The following is a 19,941-nucleotide window of genomic DNA, read 5'->3' on the forward strand; positions in this document are numbered from 1 at the left end:
TGGCGGCCATTTGTTATTGACTACACAGTATTCCGCTATTCATGTGTCACTAAATGTGTCACAAATATTATTCTTGGACTGTTGTTATAGAAATGTTTTGAGTAAGATACCATTTAAATCAGAACTTGTAAAACAGAATCAAATCTTGTATTATCAATTTCCTTCACTTGAATCCTTTTTATTTTACTATTTTATGTGTAAAGTGATAACCTTATCCAGCTGCGTAGGCAACACATATCACCACTTTTCCATTGCACTGAAGTACTTCATGCTGGATGGTGCTACTAACTGTATCCAGGTTCAGGAGAAGAGTTCACTCGTTGTGGTCCAAGTACTTTCATATTAATTTGCATGTCTGTTTCGGACAAGTTTTGTCATATGTCCCAGAGGTGATCCACATTAGCTGAAAAGAATTTGAAATTTCATTTGATATATGGACTCTATTTTGTGACTCTGGGACAAGTTGCCAAGAGAGGCTGTGGATGCCCCGGCTCTGCCAGTGTTCAAAGCTAGGTTAGATAAGACCAGGAGCAACCTGGTCTAGTGGGATGTGTCCCCACCTGGGGGTGGGTATGACTAGATGATCATTAAGGTCCTTTTGAACCCTTTAACATTCTGTGATTATAGGATTCTACAACTTAAAGTAGAATCATTAAAGTAGTTGAGCAATGGTATAGTGTGTATCCTTCATATAAATATGTAATGTAATAAAAGTTAAAGAAAGTAGTCAAAGATTCCTGATGGAAGGTGTCTGTCTTCTCATCCATGTACTAATGAGAAAAAGCTGTTTTAAATTTTGCTAAATGAAGGTGTCTTACTTCCCTTTCTTCATTTATATAAACATTCCAATTTCTGTCTTCTCTGCACTTTTTGTCCTCCTTGAACTTCAGCATTCCAGGTCATTGTGGTGAGTCTCAGAGATGGACATACCAATGTGACTTATTCCCTGGAGAAACAGCTTTTCAGTTGTCTTTTATTTAGAAATCCTTTCCTGAAGAAAGGCATTATCCTTTCAACTCATATGTATCAACAGTGGAGTTTGAGCAGTTGTGGCACCTGTCTCAGGGAACTTGTTCCTCTGTTCACTTAACCAAATGAAAACCTCCAAGTATTACGCTTGGACAGTGATTTTTAGGATTGAGTTATAAATGAAACACAATATAAATTATTCTTAAATGTGTTCTTTAGACAAAATGTTTATTTTTCCTCTAGCAGATTGACTGTATAGGGTCATGGTCCAAAGCTGGTGCAAGGTAATGACATTAAATGAAAAATCCTGCAAGCCGACCTTTCAGGAGCCCTGGGATTAAAAATAGCACTGCCTAGGATAGTAGTATGTCTTGATGATGTGGAGATGACAGTGGTCAGGATTACAAGTACTAACTGATCTTATTACTTGAAAACTTTATTATTCCTATTTCAGAAATAATTTAAATTATAATGTATTGTGAATATTTCAGGATATATTATTATTAATATTGTCCAATTTTGACTGCCTTACTCTGTATTATTATACAGAGTAAGGCAGTCAAAATTGGACAATATTGCTGAGAATCCTAAATTTTCAGTCACCTTGATTATCTTGGTTTGAGGTGTCTTTTGCACATACATTTTATTGCATTTTTCTGAAGAAATGTCATGCAGGTCAGTATATTCAGCTGTACAGAATGGCACAACAGCATGGGTCCCTTTGCTTTGTGCTTATTGTCACAGAGGGAGCATAACTGCTCATTGGGAGCCCAGGAATACTTAACTAGAAAAGATGTGTAAGTTCCCTTCAAACTTCCATTCACACTTCAGCCGCTTAATGGATCTAATTTGTTCTTCATAACAGAACAATCACCAGGGTTGCTTTTGATTTCTTTTCTCTTTTGTTAAGGCACAGAAATCTGGAGCAGGAGGGGACACGCAGGCTGCTGAAGATCTTCTGCTAATCAATAAACCCCTGACGGACCTGATTAGCCAGCTTATTCAACTGGTGAGAGTTTGCTTGTTTGTAACCTTATGGAATGTTGCTGAAGTTGGAATTATGCAATTGAATTGAACATATTAGAGCTCTCTTTACTAGTTTTTTAATTGTTTACAAGCTCCCACCTAGTACTCTAGCACTTTGTAAGAAGTTACAGGTCACAGTGACTTGCAGGTTACAAGTGATGTAAGGTCTGTTTGTCCAGAGCACAGAAGTGGGATGAGGGGCAGACTGCAGGTTCTCAGTTTGGATTCATATGTATAGCCAACGTTTGTCCTTCAAAATGGACTAGTCACCACTGCATAGGGAAAGGATGGCACTCAAACTTTGAATCTAATAGTACTGCTTCCTTTAGAGAAGTCAGTAAATGCAAAATTGGTTTGTAGCAAGTGATGCATTTTAATATTATTTTCTAGGGTTTGAGCCTTCTGAGTTTTCTCAAGGGTTTTATTTCAACATGATCCTGAAGGATTTACCAGTTGGAGTGGTCCCTGTGATCTGTAAACATCTTTGAAGTGTGCCTGTTTAAAAGGCAGTCCTTTCCAGGGTTTACTAGATGTACAGCACTGCATTGAAATCTCCACAGAGGGCTGCATTGTGCCCTAATGTATCCATCAGCTCCCCTTCTGTCATACAGAGATCTATATTTACTCTGTATGTAATGGTTTGTAGTAGAGGAATGCTTCTTGAGCTGGACAGTGCTTTTAGAGGCTGCATCAGCCTGTAAGTCAACATAAAGCCATTAAAATGGTATGTGAGAATTTTGGTGTATCACAGTGTCCTTTCCTGGGATATTTCACTTAGAGGTGTTTCAGATTCACTGTGTTCTCTTCCAGACCCTTTTTTATTTTTTTAAATTTAAATAAAGGATTTCAACTGTTTTGTGATATCAGTACTGAAATCCTTCCACTATCTTTAGGACTGTCTGTCATCTATTTTAAGGAAGTGTGTGATTCCTTTTTTATTAATTTTTGGCATTGTACTTGGTGCTAAGTCCTCCTTTGATGGATTTATTTAAACCAGCTATTGACAAAGGCTTTTTTGAAATGTTCTCTGAATGACCTGAAACAAATTGACTAAATTTCAACTATTTAATATTTCATCTTTATAAATTCTTTTATTTTTTATTGATTTTTTAAAATCTGTTATGTATGATAAATAGTATGACATGAAGAAGTGCAAATGTTCATTTAAAATGAAACTAGTAATAAGTTTAAATTATATTAACTTTTTAAAGAACAGAAAATTAGAGGCCAAGCTTTAACTCAACCTATACCACCTGGAAGTGGTTTTTAAGTTTTTAATTAAAGGATATGATAATTGTATAGTTAGTACTGATTAGATTGTGACTTGTCCTTGTATTTCAGAAGCATGGTTGTAAATCACCATTAGTTCTTGCTTTGTTCTGTACTTCTGCAGATTCTGTTTTTTTTCAAATGCTTATTCCAAATCTTCTGATTTTAACATACAGGTAAAAGATAATGACTGCCACTTCCACTTCTTTAGGCAGATAGACAGACACAAACATATTGTCTTGTTTTGGTTTGGTTTCAGTTTTGTAAAGGTTCTGTGAGTGAGGGATTTTTCTCTTGTTTGGATCTTGTTGTGAAAGTTATTTCAGCTCGGTTTGTTAAATTTGATTTTTCAAATATTTTTTTTCCACTGCTCTATTAAACATTTCCTGTTAAGCTTGGAAGAGTTTGAGCAATGGAATAATCATTTTAGCATTTAGGAATCACTTGTTTAAAATGGTTTATGCTCTAATATCTTTAAATAGAAATAGATTATTTGTGAAGTCTAGAGCATATCTCAAGATGTGTTTGCTCCCTACTCCCCAAAATGCCTCAGGCCTACCTAAACTGAAATTCTGTGAAGCTGCCAGTGGTTGTTCTCTGTATTCATTGAGCTGTGTGGGTACATAACCCCTTATTGGTGTTTTGAGGCATTCAGTTCTTTGTAAACGTGATTTTCTGGAGATAATAGAGGGCTTATATTTTGAACTAACAATTACTTTAAAATATTGAGTTAAAATTATTTTCTCAGCTTTGCTATTTCTGCCTATCTTAGCATTTTTATAGTTTCTTGTAGTCACTTACATAGTTTCCTAGTCACATTGTTTCCTAGTTCCTAGTTTCCTAGACACAGTGAGTAATTGTTCTCCCTCATTGAATTGTATATCCCTCAAGCAGATTATTATTCCATGTCTCATTTACTTGTCTTTTTGTTTTGCTCAAGTTCTACGTATTTTTCTCTCTCAATAATCCCTCAGAAAAATCAATATGAGTTAAACTTCAAAATGTCAAAAACTTTGAATCAGTTTTTCCCTTGTGTGGTTGTGATTTAGTCTGTCACTGAAGGCATAGCAAAGCAAGTTCCAGAAACCTAGATTGCATTTAAATGAAACTTCAGTGATTTAATGATGCAAAAGAATAAATAATTACAAACTCTGTCATGCAGGAAACACTGCAAATTTGGAGAATTCAGTATTTAATCCCAAGGTCATTATGACCATAATTGATCAATAAGAAGAAAAAAATTGAACATTTAGTCTTCTCCTTGGCAGTTTTGTGTTTAAAAGTTAGTTACACTTAGCTTTGTTGGGTAATGTTCCTTTGCTTAACGTAAATTTAATTTAAATATTATTCTGAAACCTGCAGCAATTGTAGAACATACACAACACCTTTTAATTTTTGATCTGCCCATTATACTGAAAAAATTACTTTTGAAATCACTTCAGTGTGGATTTTCACAAAGTTTCAGAAACCATGCCAGTACCTATAAAAAGGCATTTTGTTTTCTGTAGGTCCTAGATTCAGTTCCTAGGTGTAGATCTTCCAGTCATTTCTGGAGCTCACTAGACTCTGGGAGAGAACTTTTCTTGACTTCTGGTGGGAGAATTCCTCATTATAATATTACCAGGAAAATTTGCACTTGATTACAGGGCTCCATATGTTACCATTGAACATCCAGTTAGCCATGTCCAAACATGAGGAGGACAAATATGAAGCCTCAGTGCACATGGATGATTGAGATGGTCTTTCTAGGCATTTTTTGGCTCTGTGTTGCACTGACACTAAGGCTGTGCCCAGACTTCTTTTTCAGAGTGCATGAAGTTATTTGCTAATGAGTAATGAAGATAACTGCAGAAGAATGATTACTGGAGAATTTTATGTCACATGTCTTTCTCTAGGAATACAGACTGTTCTGTGGTCAGAGTGGAGAGACATATGTTTATATCCTATATTTGAAGTATTCTCTTATACAGAGATATCCTAAAACCCAAAAATCTCCTAACACACCAGAGGAAAGAAGAAAATGTTTTTACATGCACAGAATTTCAGAACAGGGATTTAGTTTCTCAACAATTAGCCTAGAATAAAATGAAGCGAATGTATATATATTTTTTTTTCCTTAGGCAGGAGAATGCTGATAAGTAAAAATATAATTTTTTTTTTAATTTTAAACTGTGCATATTTACTAATAAGAATAGCATAGTAAAGCTAGCAGATTAATAGTGATGTTTTGCTTTTACATTTTCTAAAATGTTTGCAAAATCATCTTCCCTATAGATCCCCATGGTGCTTCCTTTACAGCATGTTCTGTAATCACATTAGTGATCTAATGAATCTCTATCTCTTATTGTAATAAACTCTCTATGTGTGTAACCTCATTAATGCACCGAAATAGTGTCCCCTCCGGGTAATCCAGGCAGTTTCATTGTAGCTCTAAAATTAGATGCTGTAACAATTCCAACGGTGTAAAAAGTGCCACTTCAGCTCAAATGATCACACATTTCTTGCAATGGTTTGCAATTCATGAACACGCTGCAAGTCAGTTTGAAATGATGGAATTTTTGAGAACAGACTGCAGAAGTATAGATGTGCAACAACAAGAAACTTTCTGCTCTTTACCACATTACCTCTAAAATGCACAGAACAGCTTCCATCTAGAAAGGAAAAGAAAATAGAATTTTGTGTTATAAGCTTGCTTACAGGAAGTTACAATGTGGTCATAAAAATTAAGCAAAGAGCAATGAACTGCTTTCATTGCACAGAAGTCTTGTCATGAGATTTTTTTTAAATAAGTGTAAAATAGATCTACAGTTTTCAGTTAGAGAATGGCAGAATTTATGACCTTAGCTCTTCAGTAATTTATTTTAAGGTGCTGGATTCTCTTCAAGATATGTACTAGCCAAGGATATTAACAGCGGCAAGAGAAGTACTGGTGGCTTTTCTACCTTGCTGAAGGGCTGAATCCATAATCCTCTCTAAGACTGAAAAAGGAAAAGGAAACTTCATGTAATAATGAAATATTAAGGGGCAGATACTCTTTTAAAGTGTTAAAATTAGTTTCTTCATGGATTTCTACTCTCCTGAAAGGACAAAAACTATAAATGCATTTCAAGCAAATGTACTTCATATCAAATTTAATTGTTCTGATTTGAAAAATAATCAGAATGCTGTTCCATATAATTAGGAGATGAACCATCCATCTATATTCGTTGTTGAACAACATGATTATGTTTTTCCTGTTCTTATTAAATGTGAGTTATTTACTTGAAAGCTGAATTTTCATTCTTAATTCTCTGTATTTACAGATATTTATTATACTTTCAGCCACTGGTTTTGTTTTAGAATGTTCTTCAGATCCCCTACTCTTTATAACCAGTACTAACACTGACTGGCAGCCAGTGTTAAATTTCAGGTTACCAGCTTACAGCTTTTGACATCTAAATCACTACTTGTCAGAAGTGAAATGGCAAAATGGTGAGAGCTACAGAGAAAAATGCTGATGTGGACATACTTAAATAGGGACATTGCTGAGAGTTCCTCTTCCACCTTAATTATTGATGACTGTAGGCTAATGATTCTCATTCCCTTCAGAGTAAATATGGCCTGTCCTATTCCAAGCTTGTTTTCTCTTCATACAAGACCAGTTCTGCTATTGTTTTGCCCTGAATTTTCCCAGGGTGACAGCAACTTGCTCCCCAAAGTCTAGTTAACACCGAAGCTCAAAGGAACTCTGGGAAAGCAGAGCAGCAGAAGGACCTGAAGTACAACAAGGGGTGAAAGACTTCATTGGCAGTGGTGATTGAGTGATGTCATAACTGGCAGGTGTTGGGAACTGTGGAGTGATACTTGGAGCATGGTCACTGAAAGCCTCTGAGGAGCAGGACTATATGATGCCAAGACAGATTAGATAGAAATTTCCTTTCATTAGGTTGAAAGGGTTTTCCTTTCTCTTGTTGGGGGACAAAGAACAATAACAAGGATAAAAGGCTGGGCATGCCAGGAGGAGAGAATCAAGGCCCAAGCAAGGCTATTGGTCCAAGCACAGCTCTTCCTCCTAGGGCAAAGTGTTCCACTGCCTCACTAACTGGGTGTTCCTGCTGCATAGGCCTCCTTTGGGAATAATGCTAGCCAGCTGGACTTGCTTGTGTGCTTCCTTGACAGTCATGGTGTTGAGAAGAACCACCGAGGTTTGTGGTGCTTTATGGATTTCTTCACACACGGATGTTGTAGGAGCAGTCCTCTGTGGAGACTGACAGCTTTCCACTCCTCTGATATTCACTAAATATCCTGGAAAAAAACCTTGGGATCAGTCTAACTTCCAAGTATAGCTGTTATGATACTGACTAAACACGAGATTTTTGTGTCTATGGAGCCCAGGGAATTAGCCTCCACTGCAGTACCCAGGCAAGATTATATCAATGACCAAAATTTTCACTGATCTTTCATTTTTTACCTTTGTTTAGCCAACAAACATTTGAAACTTGAATATAATCCTTGTTCTGTGATTTTCTTCAGGGGGTTGTTGATGTAGCTGCCTACACTGATCTAGTAACAAATTAACTTAGAATGCTGCCTTTAGAAGGTGTGAGAGACACAAAAAAAAAAAAAAAGTAGTTGTCATTCCTTTCTGTAATGGCATTTTATTTCAACGAAGGAAATGAAAGTTTTCTCAAAGCCCTAAGTGAAATCAGATTTTTTTTTTCAATTAGTTAAGGATTAAAGATATAAATGGGCTTATAAAGCTTGTTACTATTTGTAGCTTTTCCTGCTTTTTGGGTTTGCTAATTTCACTGATGATGTTATTAGAGAAGTCTGGATGATGAAAAAGAAATAATCAAATAAGTGGCATTTAGATTGGAATGAAGAAAAAACATTGCAAAACTGAGGAAAAAATAGCTGCTGTGGTCCTGTCACTTGCATAGTATTAGGTCAAATAGATTGTGATATGTCTTGGGGCTATATATTCAGAGATTTCATCTCAGTTCAGTCTGTTTTAAACAGCAACTCTATGAAGCCGGTAGAAAACAGGATTGTATTTGCATGCAGATCCCTTGGGAATTGCTGCTTGAATATATGAGAGATTTATGTCTGATGATATGTTCAGATTCCTTTAAAGTAACTGTGTGGGTTTTCCTCAACATGAAAAAATTTAGGAATTTCATACTGCAGATTAAATAAGTAATCGTTATTGAAATTATTTGGCATATTACATAAGTGTTTGGACAAATTGGGGCTTTTTTCCCTTTTATTGTCTGTAAGGATAGTCTGTTTACTGTACTTTTATCTGGCTTATTTGGTGTAAATAATACTTTTGGAAATAAAAAAATGAATGAGCATGATGAGGTGTTTTTACACTTCTATACCTAATTGGTTAAGACTACCACTGACATTTTGTTCGGGTCATAGATTATAAGGTGAGAAAAAACTATTACAGTGATTTCATTGATGGATATATATAGACAGGACTTTCCTAAATTAATTCCTCATTAGAGTAAATGGTTTTGGCTTTTTTTTTTTTTAAGAAAATAAAATCCCTGTGATATTTGAATTGTCTTTGATGGAGAATGTGTCTCAGTTCTAAGTAAGTTGTTTCAGCAGTTAATTGTTATTATTAAAGAGAGAAAGAGAAATAAGGAAATTGAAGTATTATCTTTCTTCTAATCTGAATTGCTTTGTCTAAAGTTTTGAGCTATCAACTCTTATCAGTCCTTTTTCAGGTAAAGGAATTAACCTATCCTCAGCCTGCATTTTCCCACAAATGATTGAGAGGATATGATCAAATCCACTTTAACCCTCCCTCTGATATGCTATAGACAATAAATTCCTTCAGTCCTCAGCTCTTACATTTTCCAATCTGTCATCCTCTTGCCTGTTCCCAAGAAACCTCTATGATTTTTTTTCACTAGTGTTTGTGAACTCTCTGTGCTGACACTGGGCATTGCATTCCTTTTGTCATCCAAAATGTCATTGTCAGTGCCGAATATAGGCCTAATATATTATCTCTACTTGTTATTTCCAGATTGTACTTTGAGGAAATATATAAATCATTTTGATAATGGTGTCATATTATCAGAAGCTCATTTAATGATCTCTAGTTATGTCCCTAAATCTTTTTTGTAATTTTGCTTCCGAGGAAATAATTTTCCATCTTTTGCTCGGGCCTGCTGCAGTGTCTGATCTTCAAAGGAGTATAAAAATTTAGAATTCAGGAAAATATTTAAAATCTTCAAAATATACCTCCTAATCCATTAAATAACCAGATAGCCTGTGCTCTACCTCAAGAGGCTTGCTTTAATAATAATTAAATGAAATTTTATGGTGTGCATGATGTAGAAGATTAGACATCATGGCTGCAATGATACTTTTTCCTATTACTGCTTCTGTTTAAAGTAGAGTAAAATAACACAGTTGGGAGCAACAATTCTCGTGCTGTTATGATGTTGCTCTAGATAGACCACTTGACAGAATCCGATTGTAGATATTGTTATACTGCTGCTTAAGAGTAGATGTATTTTAATTATGTTTTCATCACTTTGTTAAGCTTATTTTAGTGGAATTCTGAGTCAATCAACTAGAAATTATTTTTTCCTGTCACAATGCAGATGTTAATACTCTTCCAAATCCCCAGTGAAACGCAACTTTTCTGAAATTGAAATTTGGTTTTTGTTTATTCATTTTTCATTTTTTTTTAGCTTCCCAGTGAAGATACTGAAATATTTTTGAGTGCCTCACAGAGCTTATTATTGCTGGTTCAGCTGTATGGTGGGAGCAATCAGGAGAGTATGTCTCCAGAAAACATGGACAGCTTTGCTGAAGTACTGAAGTCCAAAGAAGATCCACGAGAACTTAAGCTTTTGTTGAAAATTGTTAAGAGACTGGTGAGTTGACATCTAACCTTTTCCAAAGTCTACATGTTTCTTTTATATAATTTGATAAATTTTTGGGCTGGTTTTTTCCCCTCTTAAGGGAAAAATACTTTAAAATAATTTTAAAACCAAAATATGCTAAGTTGAATATCATGTTTTTAAATTCCACTTTTCTGGAGACGATAGCTTTCTACACTTAAAACCTCTTATGAAAATGATGCAGGAATTCTCCTATTTCAGTTAGCCATTCAACAGTTTAAATAACTCATGCTATTTTTACACTTGTTTAGTAATTCAGCTCTATAAGGTATTGAAACCATTTTCTGAATGCCTTCCAAAAGAACTAACCTTGTAGCATTAAATATCTGTTCAGACACACAGTGGTTTATTTCACAGTGAATAAAAGGCTATTTTATACTTGGAATAGGTTTGTGCATGGGCTGTTGAGTCTTCATTCTCATAGAGCTATAGGGACCACTTGTGCTGGAGTGGCTGTGATGTAGAAAGCCAGGCAGTGGCAATCATTCAGGGGCTTCTGGTGATGTTGTTGACATGTAGAAGGTTCATTTCTGTCCTGCTCCAACACAGTGGAATGACAGCAGCTGATGTCTTCCAGGTAGCTTAGGTAGGAAATGTTTTGGTATCTGTAGCATTCTCTCAGTTAATACCATAGGCTTTTGTCTTGAAACGTCTTAATAAGAAGCTTTGCCTGCATTGTCAGCATTGTTGGAGTACTTCATCTTCTACTCTCCAAAAGCAGGAGCTTTCAGTTAAAATAGGGTAACTTCCCCAGTGTAAGAGGCAGGAATTCCTTCAATTTTGCAAGTGCAGTGCTGGCTACTAGAGTAAGACTGCAATCCATGGCAGCAGGAATTAAAAGGGAGCAACTCCCCTGTAGAGATTTCAGAGATCTTGTCCTCTTTCTCCTGCCTGCTGCACGTACATCACAGGAAAGTAAACACCATACTCTTCTTCCTTGTTTTGCTCAACCCTGTCTTGCCCTGAAAGAGACATGAATATATAAAATTAAAGTTGATCTGATGTTTAAAATTCTAAAGATACTTTCCATTGATTTTAGCTTGTACCTCTGCTACTGTTTCTGAATAATTGTTGTGATGCATAGAACTAGCTTTTGCTTTTCTCCAAAAACAATATGAGTAAAAAGGCAACAAAGGGAGCGAGAAGGGAAGAGAAATGAGGCTGCAATATACATATGTAGATTATTTCATTTTAAAATAGCTACAGACTTGTTTATTTGTCTCCATTTTGAAGTCTAGGGTTCAAAAGTTAACCTAGTGTGCAGGATACTTAACACGGAAACTTCTATTGACTATTTTAAGAGAACAAAACTCTGCAATCACCTTTTGAACCTTGCAAGTTCCTGTACTTTAGGTTCCAGTTCTCTCCTTTGTATACCTGGTACTTGTTATTTATAACATCAGGCATAGTTTTTCAGTAATTATTGTAATGAGATCATGCAATTTCTTTTGAAAGCAGGATTCATAGATAATTTGACAGATTATTTAATAAATTATATGTTATTTCTCTAAACCTTAAAAAGTCCTGTTCAGAGGAGATTATTATCTTGTCAAAATTGTCGTAATCACAAAAGACATTGAAATATAGTCATATCCATTTAAGAAGGATTCAGCCCACATCAACTGAATTTTGAAGCCTAGAGCAGTGTTTTTCTTTTTATATATCTGAGCAATATTTTAGGAGAGAGATCAGTATATGCACCAATTTTCATTGTTGCAAATCAGTGCTTATACAGAGCCGCTTTTCAGTTTGTGGTTACATTGACTTTGCTGGTACAGGCACAGATATTGCTTATGTAAGACAGGAATGTACAAAAAGACCTCCATGTGGTTATGCAACAGATACCCTTATAGCATGTATTGCTGGAAATATGGAAGGGCATAGCAGTGTGAATACTTAACCTTGATTCAAATGTTATACATGACTGCAGTGAGCCAGTGGCAGCAGATATAAAAATTTCAGAGTCTTCAGTTTAAGGCATATCAGAGGATTTGTTGATGACCTTACCTTGGTGAAATGGAATCTCATATCTATATGTTGTTATAACTTAATGATTAAACCACTGTGTTTTATCTCCAGTGGGTGGAAGGTTTGTTAAAAAAAGTTGGAGATTTGAGTTTGTTATATTGTTTTGTTCAGGTTTTTAATGATCATTGTCAAATTTGACCAGCAAATTAACTGCAGGGCAATACAAACTTCTTGCAGCACATTCTTCACTAATTGTTTTCCTACAATTTTGTTGCATGCATTTCTTAAACAGAAATAAAGATATAGGCCAGACTTTTTACAGACTTAATACTGAAATCATTATGAACACACCATTTTATAAGTTTTATTTTGCTGTAAAAAGGACTAATTAGGAGAGAAAATATGCTTTGAGCTAACTTCTGTAACTGTGTAAGTAAAGATCTTCTAAAAGCTCTAAAGAGACAGCATTGACTGTCTTATTTCTGTTTTCTTTGTAATTACTTCTTAGATTTCAAAGCTTTGGGCTCTGTCAAGCACAGGTTGACCTGTTTTTTCACAAGAATGTTCTCTCACTGCCACTGATAAAATGAACAGAAACTGCATAAAATTATTGAATCAAGGAACAGGGTTTGGAGGTTTTTTTCCATTCAGCCTTTGCACTAGCTCTCTTGTTTTGATTGCTTCATCTTGGGTTAGACAATGCTGCTATTCAGATATGCTTCATCTTTTTTAGAAGCATTTTCGTAACTGAAAAATGACATCAGAAGAGTGATCTCTTGCTTTTTTTAGTTCTGGAAACCTTTCCTGCCACTTGTCATGGAAATCACTATCTCATCATTCATCTCTTCTGTGAAGATATAGTGCATCTTATTATGAGTCCAGTAAATTACCCAGATAAAAATATTTTTTTTTTAATAAGCAGAAGAAATTTTCATTTGGGAAGCAAGTGGTTGAGGTTTGCCTGCTTTACTGAGAAGTTTTTAATTTCTTTTTTTACCCCAGAGGGAAAAAAATTTCCCTGCCATCCCAATTTATCATCTAGTATGTAATGTAAAGGTATTTTTTATAGAACTAGCCAATATCTTTCTACTGGGCACATAATCATTGTGGGATTACACCTCAATACTCACAAATAATTTTTTAAACTTTTTTAATTATTTCAGCTTTCAGAACAAGAGAACACTTTTTTTACTTCCATGTAGTAATAAGGAAAAATTCCTCTGAGAAAAATGAGTAAATATTAGGCTTTCTGCGCTCACAGTGAGTGAAGAGGGAACTTTTGTTCTGTGACTTTTCCCTTATATACTTGTCAGAAAGGATATTGAGTTCTACCTTTTAAATCACACCTTTTTCTCCTGATTATCTTTCTAGAATCTCATTTTCACTAATTTGTGTTTCATGTGTCAAAAAAGTTTTTCTTTTTTTTTTGTGAGCAGCCTAGACATTTAGGATGTCATCTGCATGTTCTATACCCCATGGGGATATGTATAAGGATTTCTCAAATCATTTTAGGCTGTGTTATAAAGACATTAAGACTAGAATGATAATACATGAACTATGGCAAAATTCCATAATATTCATTATCTTCGTTGTAGGACTATTGAACTCTAATTCCATTTCCCTGCCAATTTGAGTCACAGCAAGAGCACCACTATCTACCTGCAGGCAAATTTACTACCCTGTTTCAAATGTACCAAAGCCTGGGGATCCACTGATCACTGTGTCTAAGATGTCATTCAAATCATGCAGTCCTTAAGTGTTTCTGTCATGTAGATTAGCAATTATATCATCCTCAGTTTTATACAAAGATCTGCTGCATTTGCTTCTCTTGAATAGATAGCTTAGTGTTTGTCTATAAAAATAGATGTGTATATTTTTACTGCAATAGGTACCAGATTAGATCCTTGTTACATTAATCCCTGATCATGCATTGTGAGGACATTTAGAGCTTGGAGAGATACACAGTCCAAGTACACAAATATTTAATTTAGAGTAACAGTTCTGCAATACTTCAGTAAGTTGAACTTCTTGCTGGAGGTTTGCTCCTCAGTAGATTCCCGCTAGTACATCTATAGGGAAGTTCCCCCAAAGAAGGTGAAGTAAAATCCCAAGAGTTTCTCAGATAGCATCCCTTTTGCATCTTCAGCTCCAAGGACTCAGTGCCAGGAGGAGGTTCTTGTGCAGCAATTCCCAGAGGTGTCTGTTTTCCCATGGTCTTAAAAGGCTACGGAAACCTGTTGGCAAATCTCCTGCTGAGGGAGCACAGCACTCCATCTCAAACTAGCTGAAGAAAACTTTTTATGCATTTTACTTCTGATCTGAGTCTTATAAGTGGCCCAAAATTAATTTCATTAGTTGCTAAGATAATCCATAATATTCCATTGCTCTAAGGAATAATTTTATGACAGCTATGGTTGTTGGACTGTGAACACAATACTCACTTGTGGCTTGCTGACATGTATAGGTATACTCGCTATAAACAAACAAGCTTTTCTAAAATCATACATATTTTTAAAATTCGGGTGACTCTTACAGGAACAATTCCCATCCTTCATTAATGTTAATCTCCTATTTTCTAGTTGTTACCAACCCTGCATCCCTTCTTTACAGATCATCTTTTGTTGGCTTCAGTCTACGAGTGTAACATCCTTAAGACATTACCTTTGTATATATGTTAAAAGGGAGCTCTTCATTAACTACAAACAACTTAGATCCTCCCAAATAGGAAGAAGCCAAACAGCATTAGGATAGAGTATGCAGATGATAACAGGATGTGTTGCTCAAAATCCATTGAAATAAATACATGGGAAGGAAAATGCACCTTCACCCTTCCCACTGTGTGGCAAAGCTCCTTCTGTTTGCACACACAGGCAGGGCTTTTTTTAATAGTTTCAGTTAAATTGGAAAGGGTCTCCAGAGATGAGAGATGGGGAGGCCTCCAGATCCCGCTGTGACTTGGCTGCCTTCTGCCATGGTGCTTTCAGGCCTTGCCATACCCTGACACAGGGGCAACAAGCGGAGTGGTGAAATTGCCCTGTCTCCAGGGGCAAGTGAGACTGTTCTCCCCTCCTCCTTCACTGGGTTTTCATCTAGTTGCAAAGTAAGCTTTTAAGTTTTTTTGGCTTTTTGAGTTTTGCCTGTGGTTTGACAAAAATACAATCTAATAAAACTTTTAAAATAAAAAATGCTACAGTGTTCCTGATGAATATGAATAGTCTGCAGAGGCATTTGTGAGTTAGATTGCTGGGCCAGGCCATTGCCATTGTTCAGGAAGCAGTACATTCAATTTTAGAGCAAAGGTTTAAAAAAATTTGGTTTCAATTATGCAGAAGATGAATGCAGCTAATCACAACTACTCTAATACAATTTAAACAACAAATAAACAATTATTTAAATAGAATGAGTATAACTAGCATAATTTAAAGAAATTAATTGTTTGATGGGCATTGTTTGGTGGGCATAGCTCCTATGCAGCACTTCATTGTTTACCAGAATGAAAATTGAACCAATATTGATTAATTTATCTGAGTAATTTGTATTTTTTTTATTGTGTATGTCTTACTGAAACTTTGAGCTTTTTCTTCAGTTTCTAATGTCATATGGGCTCTACCAAATGCTCATGGAAATGACATATTGTATTTCCACCATTAAAACCTGATAGAAGGTTGGGGTTGGGTTTTTTTTTTTTGCATTTTCAGTAGCTGGGAAGGAAAATAATTATTCTCTGTGATTTTTGTATAATCAAAATTTAATAATATTCCAGTTTGTTGTTGTGCATTTTACAAGCAATACCATGTTCTAAGATATGTATTATTTAATCTATAATTATATGCTTGCTATTAAGGATAACACAGCTTTTCCAAAAACAATTTTAAAGTTCTGCATGAAAATGTTATTTGTGTGTGTAGTAATACTTAGGATATCCTGATAAGAGAGGGATCCTGAAGTTGATTTACATTTGAGAACCCATGGCATTCTTTATTGCACTATACATGGTTAATTTTACCTGGCCTAACTAGATTCTGAGTATTGAAATCCCAGACACAGTTTTTCACTATGGGTTTGATAACAATTTTCATTTTTAATCTGAAATTATTAGCTACTGTTTCACCTTTAGGGGCATGTGCATGTTTCATCTGTGTGCCTGGCTGATGGAGTTTGTGAAGGGCTAAATTCAAACTCACTTACACTTTGACAAATCAGTGGAATGTTTTCAGGATGCTGAGTAGTAGGACAATATGTTAGCACTCTTCTTGACTTACTCTTTTTTGACATTTGCTTTCTATGCTTTCTACTAGAGGAGAGGGAAGAATAGTTTGATATTTAGATTTACACATTTGGTTAGAGCACTGCTATAATTTTAATAGGCCTTTTACATTTCTGATGGCCTTCCTTTTAATTTACCTTTTTTATTTTTACAATAACCTTCTTTCAGTTGGCCAGAATTCTTTAGCATGGCATTTTAAAATTAAATACTGATGGGGTTTATTCCAGTGTTTATCTTTCTGTCTTATGAAATGAAACAGAGTGAGTGTCCATGAATAAGTCTCAGTGACTGATGAAGTCCCTGGAATTCTTAACTTCTTCCATTTTGTCACTTTGGATCCTGTCCAGAAGCTCTGTAGCTCTTACCAGATTGAAGAAAACTTTGCTGGTTTTTGACCCAAAGCACTAGATGGTACAGGAATGCTCTGCTGCCTTTTTTTTCCCTCCTTATACTAAAAGCAAATATTTAAATCTTGATAAGATTGTCCAGGGTTATAGGATCACTTATTTCTGCCTGCGCCAGAATCCTGTTCTGCTGTGTGAATTTAGTACGTCTCTGACTACAATTGCTGCATCCAATGAGATGTAGAATAATATCAGTTCTGTGGCTGAGAAGGCTGTGATGGTGAATGATAGGGCTACTAATTCACTTTATGTAATATGGTTTATGTCCCTATGTATCTCTAACTGCAAACAAAGTGTGTCTTCTTTTTCTGTGTGTGTCTTCGGATACTCTTAACTCAAAGGGTCAAGAAATTTTTAGCAACTGTGAAAATCAAAATTTCATTTTAATTGGATCTAAGGTGAGAGATTTTTTTTTAAACTGCTGGTTATTGGAGCCCCAAAGCCTGTTGTATCAAAAATACTAGGCTTCATGGAACCTGTGCTAAAATCATGGTCCTGACATAACATTTTGCTGAAGAGAATCTATTAACACCAATCAAATAGGACTCAATTATTAAAAGTCTTCTCTCAGCTTGAATTTGAATACCAAGTTGCACATATTTCCATTTTCTGTAGCATTAATGGGAACATATGAGCTGTAGGTGCTGCTTTCATTATTATTATAACTGAATTTCATTAGTCTGTAGACTGGGACCTCATTGTGATTATCTCAATCCAAGCATAGTAAAAAATAATTTCTTGCTCCAGAGAACAATCCAGCTTGTTTTCAGTGTTCAAAATAAGATCAAGAAATGGCCTGAAAGTGACTTGTCCTAATAGGAAATATTTTGACTCAAAATCACCAGTCTGGGTAAAACAGATCATTGAGCAATAATGATCAGTTCTGTGCAAGGAAGTATGAATGTTTGACTAGTTCATTACTAGCATAAAATATTCTTCATTTTATTAATCATTTAAGTTCTTATGGTCACAGTAATATTTTAAAATCCTTAGTATTCATGTGAAGTTATTACCAGAAATTAAAAGAGCTTTGTAAGATTTTCGTTGCCAGTGTTGAAGATGAGATACAATTACATGTAAAAGGGTTTACTGTTACTTTTTGCAAACTTTTGTTGCAAACCCTTCAACAAGACCTCCCTTTTCATTACATTCATTCTCTTGCTCCATCTTCTTGCTTGACAAGTTTACTGAAGGTGAAAAAGTCTGGTACATTATGTCAGGAAATTTTTAACTATGGTGTACCAGAATGAAATCTAATGTTGGAATTAGATTCCCTACTGAAAAAGAGTGCTCCTTCCTTTGGCTTCTAAATCACCTAGCAGTGGGCAATCAGAGTAAAAGGTCTTGACATAACCTCTTTGTTAATCCTCATCGCTCCTTTATTTCCCTTGCTTCCTATTGAAAAAAAACTATTACAATAAAAAAACTATTGGAAAAGTCTGTTGATTTTTAAAATATATTTCAACTTATGCACTGTTACATGCAGCAAACATTACCTGTGTTTTACTTGTCTGTATCCTTACTCTCTTCATCTTATAAGGCTGGAGCATTGCTGAAAAGGTGGTGCTTTCCAAAATCTTGCCATGAGCAAATCTGCAGGTCATACAGAGCTTGATTTTTAAAAGCAGTGTGTGGTTGCAGATAAACAGGGAATATAGTTGGAGTGTTTTTATTGGAGAGGGAGACAGTCCTTGGCCATCAGACTGTGAAGATAGGGGACTCTGAGGCATGTAAATTAGGCAAAGGAGACAAAAGGCGTGGCAGGGAATTTCAGATGTAGGTTATCTGTCTGATGGAAATTGTGAGTAAAAATACAGAAGTAGAACAAAGGTATGTTGCTTGTGGCAATGAGACCAAGCAATATGACCATTTAGAGCAAAATGAAGGCACTGTTTAAGAAGTTTGAGATTGTTGCAAAGATCAAAGATGAAAATTACTCTAGAAGCATCACTCAAACAAGTACCATGGAAGAAAGCAAAATACTTAATTTTTTTTCCTGGATATCTTATGCATTTAATGGTTGGTTAAGGCATTTGTTAACAACAAGTACCTACTTCTAAGGTTCTCCAACAGAGAGAGCCCATGCTCACAGACTAATCCCTGCAATGATAATCACATCTGTGCTTTATGGACATGGTGCTGCCCAATTTCAGTTGACTGTTGTCCATGTAAGTGAAACAAGGTTGTGTTTAAAAATAGCATTTGTGTGCGTTGAGATGAGGTTTTCAGTAGATTTCTACAGTATCTGACCCTCCTCTCCAAGTTCAAAGTGTTTCAATCCAGAATCTTCAGTGATGTAACATCAACATTTTAAATTATGAAGACTCTACTAGTTAAACATTTATAAAGTGCCCAATGTTGTCATTCTTTAAACTATTAAAATGTAATGTTTTTATATGAATGTCATTATAAATTTATAACAAATGTAATTTGTGGTGATGTAGTGCTGCGAATTACTGTCCTACATTTCACACAGCAGATGCTTTCCCTGGGATGCAGTGCCTAGTGGATGAGTTCATATGATGCAGCATCAAGAATATCTCAGTATTTGCATTCCAGCACTACTCTACTTATACAGCTCGCTTTTTTAGACCACTCAGGGGGCATTTTGAGAGTGTTGAAGTTGACACACAATTCCCAGTCTTGTCAAAAGCTTATGATTACCTAAATTCTTTAGTATCAGTAAAAGAGTACTTCTTCCAGAAATATGGAGTGTTTATTAGTAATGAGTCAAGAGGCACATGTAATTTCATATGATCCAATAGCTCCAATGATTTAAAATATTTTTTTAAGGAATTTTATTGGTGTGTTGATTGCAAGAGAACTGTTGTAGAGCATAACCCCAGTATACATTGAGAAGTCAAAATGGTATGTTCCATAGTGTGTATTTTACCTAATGCATGAAACTCTGATTTTTGTGCTGTAAATCCTTGGAAATTATAATGTTTAGAGTTACTGCATATTAGAATCACATCAGAAAAAGGTAATTTAAAGCAAAATCTGCCCTGTCTGTGCTAAACAAAATGCACATATAAAAATCTGTCATATATACAGGATGTGATGCATATATATGTGATGCAAGGGAGGTATGCTAAACAGTGGAATCTACCAGACTAATAATTAACCAAAACCCCAT

The 19,941-nt window shown here is 35.4% G+C and overlaps 1 protein-coding gene across 1 annotated transcript in view; it reads left to right on the plus strand.

Moving 5' to 3' along the window:
* The window catches only part of ULK4 (unc-51 like kinase 4), a 211,166-nt gene that overhangs the window by 147,410 nt on the left and 43,815 nt on the right, over nt 1-19,941 (plus strand). The window contains exons 34-35 of the mRNA XM_059848144.1: nt 1,880-1,978; nt 9,954-10,139. Coding sequence (XP_059704127.1) covers nt 1,880-1,978; nt 9,954-10,139 — 285 coding nt within the window. The remainder of the gene's footprint in view (nt 1-1,879; nt 1,979-9,953; nt 10,140-19,941) is intronic.

Source organism: Haemorhous mexicanus, chromosome 1, assembly GCF_027477595.1.
Source record: "Haemorhous mexicanus isolate bHaeMex1 chromosome 1, bHaeMex1.pri, whole genome shotgun sequence".
Taxonomy (NCBI): Eukaryota; Metazoa; Chordata; class Aves; order Passeriformes; family Fringillidae; genus Haemorhous; species Haemorhous mexicanus.